This window comes from Poromitra crassiceps, assembly GCF_964638095.1.
Source record: "Poromitra crassiceps genome assembly, chromosome: 12".
Taxonomy (NCBI): Eukaryota; Metazoa; Chordata; class Actinopteri; order Beryciformes; family Melamphaidae; genus Poromitra; species Poromitra crassiceps.
Window position 1 is genome coordinate 22,263,184 of NC_139632.1, and position 13,104 is coordinate 22,276,287.

The 13,104-nt window shown below is 41.3% G+C and overlaps 2 protein-coding genes across 2 annotated transcripts in view; both read left to right on the plus strand.

Moving 5' to 3' along the window:
- Positions 1–627: 627 nt before the first annotated feature.
- ociad2 (OCIA domain containing 2) lies at positions 628–6,591 on the plus strand. The gene is made up of 7 exons (XM_083648479.1): positions 628–815; positions 905–989; positions 2,566–2,619; positions 2,714–2,761; positions 2,852–2,969; positions 5,490–5,564; positions 6,463–6,591. Exons 1-6 carry the CDS (start codon positions 723–725, stop codon positions 5,560–5,562), a joined length of 471 nt encoding a protein of 156 aa, XP_083504605.1. The 5' UTR covers positions 628–722; the 3' UTR covers positions 5,563–5,564; positions 6,463–6,591.
- A 1,679-nt stretch (positions 6,592–8,270) lies between these two features.
- The window catches only part of fryl (furry homolog, like), an 84,983-nt gene continuing 80,149 nt past the window's right edge, over positions 8,271–13,104 (plus strand). The window contains exon 1 of the mRNA XM_083648170.1: positions 8,271–8,407. The gene's annotated coding sequence lies outside the window, so the exon portion shown is untranslated. The remainder of the gene's footprint in view (positions 8,408–13,104) is intronic.

A 13,104-nucleotide genomic window follows, 5' to 3' on the forward strand; every position in this document is an offset into this window, starting at 1 on the left:
ACTAAACTAACCTGACTCTGCCAGATGGGGCGGTATTGAGTTCACAAGTTCACTTCAAACAGAATGTGAAGCAAACCCATCCATCTGGCAGCGTCAGGTTATCATCACTAAACGGCTACCCATATAAATCAAGGTGTTTCATGCAGATAGGTGTGCTACAGAGGTGAGTCTAAACCTGAACACTGTATCAGCCAGACAGCCACAATGTATGTATTTCACCTCACTCAGATTTTAAATATTTTATTTTATTTTATTTTATTTTATTTTATTTTATTTTATTTTATTTTATTTTGTTTTGTTTTGTTTTGTTTTGTTTTGTTTTGTTTTGTTTTATTTTGTTTTATTTTATTTTTGCACGACACATTTTCTTTTCTATTATGTTTACTATCGAATTAGTTTTGTTCTGCACAATCTCAATTTACCCATAATGCCTAATCCAATAGTGAGAAATACAGTGTATATATACAGTAGAGAGAGAGCTCCTCTGGTGGTCTGGTGGAAACTTACATGTTTCAGAATCAGATAGGGCCTCTTATTTACTCTCGTGGGTTGAGTTAAGGGCATAATGGGAGGAGCAACTACAGTTAGATAATCGTGAGTGGCTGAGAGAGGGAAGGATACGCACGCCTGAAAACCTTCCGCATTACAGATCCAACAGGCATTACTGGAAGTTGAGAGACGAACACACAGTGATACTTTGTTACTGACCATTTGCAGCCATTATGTCCTCTGAAGTAGCTGAGCAAACGGTGGTAGTTAAGGCAGAGGGAGCTGCTGCTGCTCCTGGTTCAGCTGCGCTTCAAGGGGAGTGGAAGGTGAGAGGAAAATAAGTGGTTTGTACAGGGCAGTATGGGCTAAAGTGGGCCAGAAATGTGATATCTGACTTGTCCTGTGTGTCTTGCAGTGTCACCTTGGTGATCGCCACATCCATAGGGATGATGTGAGACAGGTGTGGAAGGAATGCCAGGAGGAAAGCACCTGGTACAGAGGTACTCTCTTTTAGAGACACACACACACACACATACACACACACACACACACACACACACACACACACACACACACACATACGGTTGAATGTTCATTTGGCATGGTCGGCCAATCCCGGGTGTATTCTTTCAAGTGTTTTTTTTTTTTTTTTCAAGATTTATTTTATTTTTCGTACAATTGCTCATTCGTTGACAATATTACAGATCCATAAACATCTCTGCTTGAGCACACGCACATTGCGTAACAAACAAAATAAACAAATAAATCCCAACCCCATCCCTCCCCCCACCCATCTCCCTTGTATGGATCTCTACATACATACATACATACATACATACATACATACGTACATACAAACATTTTCTAGCATTCACTAAAATTAGGTTTGGTCCAGGTAGAGATGCTAATTAGCTATGGTCACCTGTTCTTAGAGACGGTAGCATATCGATTATCGATAAAGGGCCCCCAAATTTTCTTGAAGGTTGCAGGTTTCTTTCTTACATTATCCAATATCTTCTCTGGAGTACAGTAAGACACGAGCTCGTTAATCCAGTGTCTCTGTGCTTTCAAGTGTTTTTTTTAAGTCCTCTTTTGTAGCAGCAGTTGACTGATCGACCAACACCCTGTTCACTAAACAATGTGTGTTTAGTGAATTGAGTCATACTACAGTATATCATGTACCGTATATGACATGCATTCATAGCAGTTCCTCTGCATTGTTTGTTTTACAATTTCTGTACTACAAAGGGAAAAACCATGTTGTATAATGTTATTTGTCATATTTTGGTCTTGCTTCCACTTTATTTCATTGCATCAAGCATTTAAGTAAATTACTGTACTATGGATTCATACAACAAAATGGAAAACTTACTATACAAATGATAAGCCCAATGAGAATATAATAATACAGTAGTGAGTAATAATTACTACTATACTACTATTTGCTTTGGTATTACCTTGGTATTGGTATGGTACTGCCTTTTTGTGTTGACCATCGTTAGGTAAAACTACAGTAATTTTCATATAATTAAGCCCATGGCACACCAATCAAACATTCTCCAACAAACACGGACAAACACAGATGTTTGTTTGGTGTGCCATGGTTTTCTGACCTTGTTTGGAGATGTTTGGAGATGTTTGGTCAGATTCAATATGTTCAAACCTTATTTGTCTGTTTGCCCATGGCACACCAATCAAACATTCTCCAACAACTGTTGTTGGGGAATGTTTGTTTGGTGTGCCATGGGCTAAGAGGTAGAGGTCAAGCTTGAGGTCAGTATTAATATAGGAAGAATTACCACTTACTAAATCAACACATTTTCCAAATATCTAAGTCTTCATTTGCCCTGGTAAATTATGAAACATTAACATTTTCATGCCATTTTTCTCAGTTTGATACTCTTGAGCAGGTAGTGCCTTTTCCTTTTTGTAGGGAGGTTGACTGTGATATATCAAACTTTGTCCTGATTCTTATAGGTATCCATGTGATCATTAGACTGTATGGCATTGATCAGTTTATGGGTAAGTGGCTTAATTGACTCAGTCCTCTTGACTTCTGTTTACATTTTCCCTTAGCTCTCCCCCTCTCACTGGGTGGCATGGCTGTCACTGGGGGACTGATCTACCAGGGTAAGACACTGACATTCAAACCTCATTCTGCTACCATAAAGATCAGTAAAGCAACTATTTACGTAATCACCAAATTCATACTCTTTCCATGCAGGCATTTGGAAATCATCAAAGCGATTTGGGCCCTTTCCAAAACTAGCAGGTGTGTCTATTGGACTTCATTTGGTAGGTAGTAACACTATAACTATCAGTCAGCATGGCACTGTTTCATGATTATGACTTTTCTCTTCAGTGGCTGGAATCCTTGGCTTTGCAGTGGGGAAGGCGTCTTATGTTCCAACTTGCCGAGGCAAGTTCCAGAAGCTTGGGTTAGGAGTCGGACCTTTTCAAAGCCATGGCCCTGGACACAGGTGGGGAAAATAAAGTGCATTTATAAGTTTCACAAACTTGTTTTGGTAGGTAGATCTGGTCAATCCTGTTTCGTATCACTGCCTTTTCATGACAGCTTATCTTGTAGTTTGGAATTAAAACATGCCATGCCACTGCCAGCATGCTGCCAGCAAATGAATGGACTGGATACAGTATTCATAGCTTTCAAGGGGCATTATGTGCTGCCGGGAACGCCCACCTGGCGGTCAAAAAAAAAACTTGCCAGCCGAGTCGACTAGTTTCTCACGCTGTGTTTGTTCAGCCAAAATGCCGGATACCTGTTGTGCTATCGGTTGCACTAACCGACGAGGAGACACGCCTGGCTTGTGCTTTTACAGAATCCCGTCGGAGAAAGAAAACTCAGACAGGAGGAGGTTGTGGATTTGTGCGATTAGACGTGGTTCAGTCGCTGGGGAGGGCAAATGGCTTTTTTTCTACCATCAAAGTACACACGTCTTTGCGGCCAACATTTCATCAAAGGTAAGCTCAAGTAACGTTAACGGGGTATTTTAATCATTATTGTAACGTTACTTGAGCTTACCTTTGATGAAATGTTGGCCGCAAAGACGTGTGTACAAACGGCTGAACAAACACAGCGTGAGAAACTAGTCGACTCGGCGGGCAGCGGAATGAACAAGTTTTTTTTTGACCGTCAGGTGGGCGTTCCCGGCAGCACGTAACGCCCCTTGAAAGCTATGAATATAGTATTCCAGAACTATTTTTTTTCTTTTCTGATTCTCCCCCCATTTTCTCCCCAATAGTACTTGGCCAATTTCCCCCTGCTGCCCCGGTCACTGCTCCACCCTCTTGACGATCTGGGGAGAGCTGTAGACTAGTACCATGCTTCCTCTGACACATGTGCAGTTGCCAGCTGCTTCTTTTCACCTGACAGCGAGGGGCTTCACCGGCAGGATGTAGCATGTGGGGGGATCACGCTATTCCCACCAGTTCCCTTCCGCCCCGAACAGGCGCCCCGACCGACCAGAGGAGGCATAAGTGCAGCGACCAGGACACATACTATGTACCCCTAATCTGTCTTCCCACCTGCAAACGCAGCCAATCGTGTCTGTATGGATGTCCGACCATGCCGGAGGTAACACGGGGGGCGCGAATCTGTGACCCTCATGTTGGTAGGCAGGGAATCTACTGCTACACACGCCGGACGCCCACGAATTCCAGAACTCTTAATTCAAGATGCTTTTGATACAAGAACCTCTGAGTATAAGACAGATAGTTTAGAATTTTAAATACATGTTTAAATAGCGGGAGGTTTGCTTCTGTTTGTAATGTATAACAATTGCCCCCAAGGGACAAATTAAGTTCTAACATCATATTGGAATTATTATGCAATAATGGTAGAATGCCATTTTTTCAAAAAGCTTATTTTCCATCCATTTGACACATTTGAGAATAGTACAAGTGAAGAAAAATAGCTGATTAAAGATATAAAGGTTACATTTTGACTGTTAAATTGTAGCTATACTCAAATGTGGCACCTGTGGTCCATCTGATTGAAAATAGAGCATAAAACCCAGCAAGATGCTGAATGCTGATGGCATGAGTATATCAATGTCATGCTTTTTTCCTCAATTGTGTGATGATTATTGCCCACCAATGTTTCAGCACAACCCATTCAAAGATGAAAGCCTTTTATCTTTGTGCTGAAACATTGGTGGGCAATCAAAGTCACAGAGGGGCTTCCTGGTGACCATGTAACAGTGATGTCCTGGACTTCAATTCTGCCTTTGTCACATGTCATCCCCCTCTCGCTTAACCAGGTTTCCAGTCTTTCTCTACCTTGACCTTTCCAATGAGACCAAAATGTCATAAAAACACAAAAAACAAACAAACAAACAAACAAACAAACAAAATCCATTATGCAATTGAGATGAGCCTCCTGACGGGCCCTACACACCGCCCGCGATAAACTCGCATGTACTCGCACTCGCCCAATCAGCCCTGCCCCGCTGCTACAGCGTGGTTGGCTGCCTTGCTGTATTTCCGTCTTCAATTGGTCGATTTCGAAATGCCCCTCCTTCCCTCGCTGCCATCTTGTCGCTCACCAGCTTGCAAAGCATGCTGGGATACCTGCCGTCAGGACATCGCAGGCGACAAGACGAGAGGAGGGGCCAAAACCGAAATAGACCAATTGAAGACGGAAATGCAGCAATGCAGCCAACCAAGCTGCAGCAGCGGGGCAGCGCTTAACAGGGCGAGTGCAAGTACATGCGAGTTTATCGCCTATGCTCGCGTTTGGTGAGAAGGGGGTCTGAGAGTGGGTGACCTGTGTCCAGGTTTCCCTCAAGGCCTTTCCTAGAAAGCTTGGCCCTTCTGTTGAAACAAATAGTTACCTTCATGTGTTCAGACGGACAGATAGAATGTCCCTTGCCCTGCTTGGCTATTGCTTCAAGAGAAAGATGAATGATAAGATTCCTCAGGCAGTGCAGTGTTTGTTTACCCCCATATGCATGTCACTGAACACAGTCTTCTTATCCCAACAGATTCTGCCCACATGTGTGTGAGGACTGCAAGAAAGAAGCTCAACCCGCACCTGCAGAGAAAGCACAAAGCTAAAGGTAAATAGAGCATACTCACAGAGCTACATACATACAGACACACAGACACAGACACAGACACACACACACACACACACACATGCGCACACACACACACACATGCGCACACACACACGCTCGCACACACACACACGCGCGCGCGCGCGCACACACACACACACACATACACACACACACACACACACACACACACACACACACACACACACACACACACACACACACACGTAAATGCATTGGTTAAATCCAATCTATTATTATTATTGATAAATAAAAGAGCTGGCTGGAGCCAAAAAGGCAGTCTGAGGCACTTCTGATTAAATAAAAATCCTTTATTTAACAGGGATCACCTGTTAAATACCTGTAATAAAGGATTTTTATTTAATCAGAAGTGCCTCAGACTGCCTTTTTGGCTCCAGCCAGCTCTTTTATTTATCACTCTTCAAGTCTTGATGAGCACCTGATTTTTTTATAAATTTTTTACATTTTTGCATCTCTCCTGAACCAGATTGCAGCACTCCCTACTGCTTTGTCTATTATTATTATTATTATTATTATTATTATTATTATTATTATTATTATTATTATTATTATTATTATTATTATTATTATTATTATTATTAAAAGAAGATAATATAAGAGAGGGCTACGACGCTCTGGATCAAAGTTGAAAACTTAAAAAAGAAGGTGCTCTTTGGAACTCAAAAGGGGAAAGTCCATATAAAAATTGAAAAAAGTCCAAGGCACCTCTTCTTAAGATTAAAAAGCCTTTATTCTATCTTGGCTAGTTCAAGCTAGCCAAGATAGAATAAAGGCTTTTTAATCTTAAGAAGAGTTGCCTTGGACTTTTTTCAATTTTTATTATTATTATTAATCTGTATTCCTCTCCATTTTTCAGCCTCTAAAGGACACCAAAGGACTGACTGTGGACTGGTGGAGATCAATTGCAACTTGTTGTTTCTACAGTGCAATAAACACTGCATATACAATGTTTTTTCTTCTGTTGTAAAATATCTTATTTTGTGACATACTAAGTGCATTCAAGTGAAGCCATGCAAAGCATGGCCACAAGGGAGAGCCACCATCCTTTCAGTCTCAACTCTGTACAGACTTGAGTGGGCCAGAAAGGTCTTGAGTGTGTTTACAGTTTTATTTGAATCGGGACCAAAGGATAAAGTCAATATATCAAAGTCACCAGTTTATTTTCCAATTGCCTTGTAGTTTTGCAGGATAATCTAAGTAGAGTGAAATATAAAATCGAAACAATTATAAAATCTGACAATTCATATGTACTGCTACAGATTAATTGTCAGCAATAAAAATAACAACTCTTTACAGTTGAGTGACCAATCATGTGTAGACTATCCATTAGGGGATATTCAGTTACATTTACAGTAACAGGAAACACACAGAGCAACATTGTATGCACAGGCTTATCTGTCTGCTTTGACACCATAAATGCAGCTCTCTCCGATCCTTCATCACTCAGTTAAACATTAGTCATTCAAACTCACTACAGATAGGCATGGCTTTCACCAAGATGAACATATACTATCAAGTTTGTCCTCTTCATCCTCTTTGACTACGCTGATGTCTGACTTTTGTGACAGTATTTGTGTTTCCTTCAGGAGTGATCATACTGTGCACCATCCCCCTTACTTCTGATACAGCCACTTTAATAATATCACTCATTCAATGTATCGGCACATTTGTTCTTCTTGCCTATGAAGAAAAAAGTCAACAACAGAAAATCATAGACAAATAATTGACAGTTCAGTGTCTCACTTAATCACAATAGTGTTTGCTATTTTCAAACAAGATTTCATATTCATTGTACAGAAAATGCTCACCATGTTTTTGTGGGATAGAATAAAAGTAGGCTACTGAACCAGTCCTTTGGGTCAGGGTAAGGGTAACTTCATAATTCTCACAATTTTGTCTCATCACCCAAGAAGACACTGAGACATGAAAAAGTCAAGGTTAACTGACATAATGAGCAAGGTTAGTAAGCTCTCATAGAAAGAAATACCATTCTGTTTCCAGAAACGTATATTGTTTTGAAGATTCAGGCTAATGTGTAAGGTAAAGTCTTGGGAAGACAGACCTCTTGAAACAAGCAATTGACAAGCATTCAACACAAAGTGAATTTCCCCTTGCCCTTCATAATGTGTGCGACTCAGAATATAAATTATAAGACAGCTACACTAACTGTCCTAGGGTTGGTTGATGAAACGTGTTTACTGGGGATAGCATGATTGTCTTTCCTATCAATAAAGAGACAATAACAATAGGCTAATTAAATCATAAATTGATTGAAAAATATGTATTTATATTTTCCCCTAGAAATTTCCCCCTAGAAATATCAACCTACCCTATAAAAGGGTAAACGGTATTTAGGTGGGTCTGCCCTTCACACAAAAATGCTGTGATATCTTTGGAATTTGTTCGATCCATACAACAGGGATACAACACTGTCTTTTCCCTGAAATTAATCGAACTCATCAAATCTCCTAAAAATGTCATCCAATCACCAGCGCGGTTTCTTATGATTGCCACGTATCTACTGAAATAGAACGGTCGATTCTATGTGGGCGTACACAATCACAGCCAATCCTAAACAAGAAGGCGGGCCAGATATGCTACTGTTCTGACAGTGGCGCTAGCTCCCACCACCACTAGGCTAGAACAGAACCCAGATAGAAAGAGAAAAAAATCACACCTCTACGCAAATCCTTCCAATGGAGGAGGGCCAGGACGTTGAAGCTTGTTGGTCAAAATGAAAAGAACGTTTCAATCTGCAAGCTAGCTGCCTAGCTAAAGTAAAGGAAGAGGAGACAAAAGTTGTGAGTAACGTTAACGTCAGCTGAACGAATGTTGAAGTCATTGAGGACACAGCAGTTGCTATCTAATGTAGCTAACGTTAAGTTTCGTGATTCCATGAACTGCACCAACACTGGCTACCGTAGTTTAGCATGCTAAAGGAGTTTGGCTCCTCCGCTTGTGTTGGATAATTACCCAACGTTAGCTAACGTTACCTTGCCAGTTAAAATGTAAACACTGTCCCGGGGTTCCCATACGGTTAGCATAGTCAGTTAGTTAGGCTATTAATTAAGTCAGTTATTGTTTTGTCTCGTTGAACATTAACCTTCAGTTGACAACTGGTTGGTCAGCTAAATCAAGTTGCTGCTATTGCTAGATAGCCACCTGCTTAACGTTAGCAGCTTGCCCAACACAGTATCGACATCAGGCTAATTGCTAACTAAAAGCTACCTTAGGCTAGCTAACGTTATCTTTATCTAAGTTACTGCACTCCAGCGGGCTCCATGTCTACTAACTTAATGCTTGTTTGTTAGTTACGTTCACTAATGTCTACGTATTCACTAGCAAACTTGTAATAACGTTATGCACTGACGTTGGCAAACGTAAAAAACGTGACTTCAGAGCGAATATGACAAGAATGCAAGCAAATCTGTTTTCCCATAAAGAAGTAGCTATTTATCTCCAGGTATTTTCCTCGTGGACGTTCCATGCCACATTGCCACCGCTAGCTGGATAATATAGCTAACCCTAACTATAAATAGTTTTAATCTTGTCATAAACCAAACAACTTTATGACAATAACAAAATGTTCTGCTATGTACGCCCTCAATATCCAATACACTCTGTTAGCTACATATGCTGCTGGAATTGCAGTGATTTTTCTCTGGGAACCAAAATAGTCAAGGAAAGCCAATTTTCTTCTGTATATATCCATGAGAACAATATTTTGTATGTGTGAGGGCACTCAACAGAATAAAGAGATGGTGTATTTGACGAGACTAAGCAACAAACATGCCTAAGCATGACAGTCCTCTTGCATGTTGGCATGACAGTGAGATAACTGTCAGCTATCCATTTAACATTCTTCTGAGGACGATTTTCCCTGTTCAGAGTGCATCAGTCAAACAATGAGCGATTTGTTCTTGTTCTGTAAGCGACCCAAGCAGTGGGCCTGGGACACAGACGGAGCAAGAGGAATCTGGTCAGTGTGCTGTGAGGCTGGAGGTGGAGATGGCCAACTATTTCAGATGTAGGCACAATGCACAATGACAGGAGACAAGTCAGTTAGTTTGTTTCATGGGCCCACATGAGACTTGAATATGGTCTGAATATTAAATATTAAACTTTGGTGCTCTTGTGTAATGTCTTGGATAGGAAAACGCCTGAAAACGCCTATTTAACTCAGACTGTAAATTCAATGCAAATTCATATTTAATGTCTACTGAACACTCCTCCGCTCGTGTATATATTGTATTGTATTGCACTTGCAACATTGTGATTGTCTTTTAGTTATTTATCATACTTCTTTATCTCTGAATATTGACATGACCGCTACAATCCATACAGACACTAAGACAAATTCCTTGTATGTAATTTGCATATTGTGGCAGTAAAAGTGATTCTGATTCTGAATACTTTAGAATGATCACAGTAGTTCAGCAGATAGAAACTCTTGTACTCCTGTTAGAAGACATTTAATTTAATTTCCACTTATTTGACAGTGTATGCTTTTGCTGCAATTGTTAGATGATGTCATCATTCCTACTATGATGTCATAGATCACTGATGATGTCACAGACGGCGATGATGTCATGATTCATAAGTGTCTTGAATCATGCCTCTCTGATGGTCTGACTGATGATGTCATAACACAAGGTGATGTCATATTCGGGACCTATAAAGGTTTGCTCTGCAAGTCCTCTGATATGTCAGACTCAGTTGGCTAATGCAATACTGCTGATGTGACACTGCTATGAGTATAATATACTTTTATTTAATGCACAGACTTGGCAATGTTGTGCTCGCTCTGGTGTCTTGTGGTCACTGGTCAGCCTCAGTTATGGGTCTGCGCAACAGACTGATCCCCCATGTCTCTTCAGAAATAAGCCCCTGATGGTCGAGCAGATGTGTCCCTCTAGATTGCAGAGAGGCATCCATCTGTGATTATCCGGGGCATAATTCCAGGGAATGTGTGTTTGGTTTAATCTGGTAAGACATTAATGGAATTGATGAGTATGGGGATAAAAACCAAGCTCTGTAAACCCCCCCCCCCCCCCTCCCCTCACTGGCCCCTCACTAAGCTACCCCCCTGCTAGGATTAACTGTTAACTCAGCAGTTCAATTGTGGCAAAAAAATATTATGCAATACAGGACTAGGGAATCCCATTCCCCCCCTCAGTTTTCTTCCTTTAATAATCCTGTCAAAAAGTCTGCTTATGGATGTGGTGGTAGGTTGTGTTTTATTAACACTTCTGCAGTGATGATGACATGCTTCCCTCTGTTCAAATTCTTACTGTGTCCTGCTAGCAGCTGCTAGCATACTAGCAGCATTTCTACCAATTGAACTGTTGGTTTTATAATTCCAATCCACCATTTGACCCCCCCCTCCCCTCTATTGCTCGTTAATCTGCACGGCTGCTACTGACTGCCGTTTTGCTATCTGCAGAAAACAAATATTATGAGGTGTCCGTCTGTTTGTTTACATGTACTGGGAACTCACAGCTGCACACATATCTTGGCTGGTTGATGCCCTTCACCACCTGCTTCTGTGACCCATGACCTCACAGCAGTTCACCTACCTCCATATCAGCAGCACTTAAATTCACTACGGTGTGACGTTCTCTTATGGCCTAAACCGTCTGTGTGTGTGTGTGTGTGTGTGTGTGTGTGTGTGTGTGTGTGTGTGTGTTTGTGTGGACCAGAACAATGGAGACGTGTTTTAAGGATTTCCACTTAAATGTTAGGCTTGACCAGTATGGTCATAATGAATGATGATCTTTTTTTTTTTTACTCCTCAACATGCAAGTGTCGCATTTTATTTTTTATTTTTTACAGGTATATCTCATTATCCCTCTCTACCGCCGCCTCTAGTCTACATAGAAGCACAAATACCCTAAAACAAACCGATTGAAAGCCAATTTTGGTGATAAACTTATCAAACTCAATGGAAATGTAAGAAGTACAATTCTGTTGTCCCCATGGAGATTATACATGCAAGATGAAAGTGATACCTACCAAGTCAACTGAAAATGTTGAAAATCACACACATTCATTTTAAGATTCAGTTTCAGAACTGTTGAGATTAGAATGTTTGGTAAATGTGGGTCACTGATGATAGAATACATTTCTTCCCACTGAATGCATTGGAAGAGTTGGTATACTGTAGTACACAACATGGAATGAGTTTAGCTAGAAATAACCTATAATTGAGCCCCGCTGAGGAAGATTATTCTTGGCTTTGGGAGAAAGGCTTTGGAGCATAATTGGTGTTTGGGTCTGCCTTCACCAAAGAAACCACCCTGTCTTTGCTGTAAGGAACGCCTCGCCCAGGTTGTCCCTATTTCTCTACCGTGTTTAGATCTACCGGAGCGAGTGGGATACCTCATTTTGTGGCTATACATGTCATCAGGTACAAGATAAGGTGTGAGGGATATCTGTTGAAACATGCAAATAGGTAGTTCTTTATGCGCAGCATAAAAGCCTTTCCCCGTCAGAAGAAGCCAGCGATGTTTCCGCTCTGGAGGTAGTGATTACACCAGGGCCAGGCCTGTCATTTGCTGTTGGAGCAGCCAGATGTAGGCCACTTCCCTCTGTCCCATTCGCTGTATACAGCTTGGTTGGTTACTGGAGCTACACCAAGTTTTCAGTAAGTACAACCCATGCGATTATTGCTGTGAAGATTGGACTTCCTTGTTGTTTGTCCTCTGTATCTTGATTGCAACGATGTTGCATTTTATGGCTGAAAGTGAGGGGAAATAATAAATGCAATGTTGTTGCAGAAGTCGATGTGTGGCAGAAACGTGAAGGGCACAGAGTAAAAGCTCCAGTAAGGCAAAAAACAACAACAAAGAAACTTGTCAAGACAGAGCAAGCTTGTCTTTGTCAGCCTTATCGGCTACTTCCTGGTTGGACAGATCAGCCTCCTGTTTGCAGCATCCTCGCCGTGCGTTGGACTCAGACAAATGCAGGGTGATATTAGGTGAAGTCAAGTTAACCATTGATCAGATCAGCACTGCTCTGATGACCTTTAGCTGTGCTCATGTGTTGTTGTTCCAAGAGTATGTACAATGTTTAAACTTCTCACACACAACCAGCCATACTGTTGTGTTACATCAATGGTCTGATTTGTCAGAATTACTTAGCATTGTTTTATGTGCAAGTGAAATCCGCGTGTGTCTGTGTGTGTGTGGGTGGGTGGGTGGGTGTGACTGTTTCCGCTACACTCGAGTCTAAATATAGAGCAGGAGCTTAGTCTGTGGCTGTATTTGGTACAGTGTGCAGAGTTGGTCTTAGCCTTATTCTGTGGTCACACTTTTTTGTTTTTTGGAGTTGCTGAGATGGAACAGGAAGTCAGAGATGCATAATATGAACAGGTCTGTTAGCGTGAGAAGCTGTACGTGTGTCGGGTGCGTCAGCGTCTGAGAAAGTTGAGAATGCTTTCCTGTGCCTGCGGTGCATGTGCCATGTTGTGTTGCTGTGACGTGGCTTTTGCGTTATCAAG

Bases quoted from the DNA above. Each gene is read 5' to 3' on its own strand.
- ociad2 (XM_083648479.1), top strand. From the start codon at position 723: ATGTCCTCTGAAGTAGCTGAGCAAACGGTGGTAGTTAAGGCAGAGGGA. The intron at 816-904 runs GTGAGAGGAAAA...TGTGTCTTGCAG, and splicing joins CGCTTCAAGGGGAGTGGAAG to TGTCACCTTGGTGATCGCCA. The intron at 2,620-2,713 runs GTAAGACACTGA...CTTTCCATGCAG, and splicing joins TGGGGGACTGATCTACCAGG to GCATTTGGAAATCATCAAAG.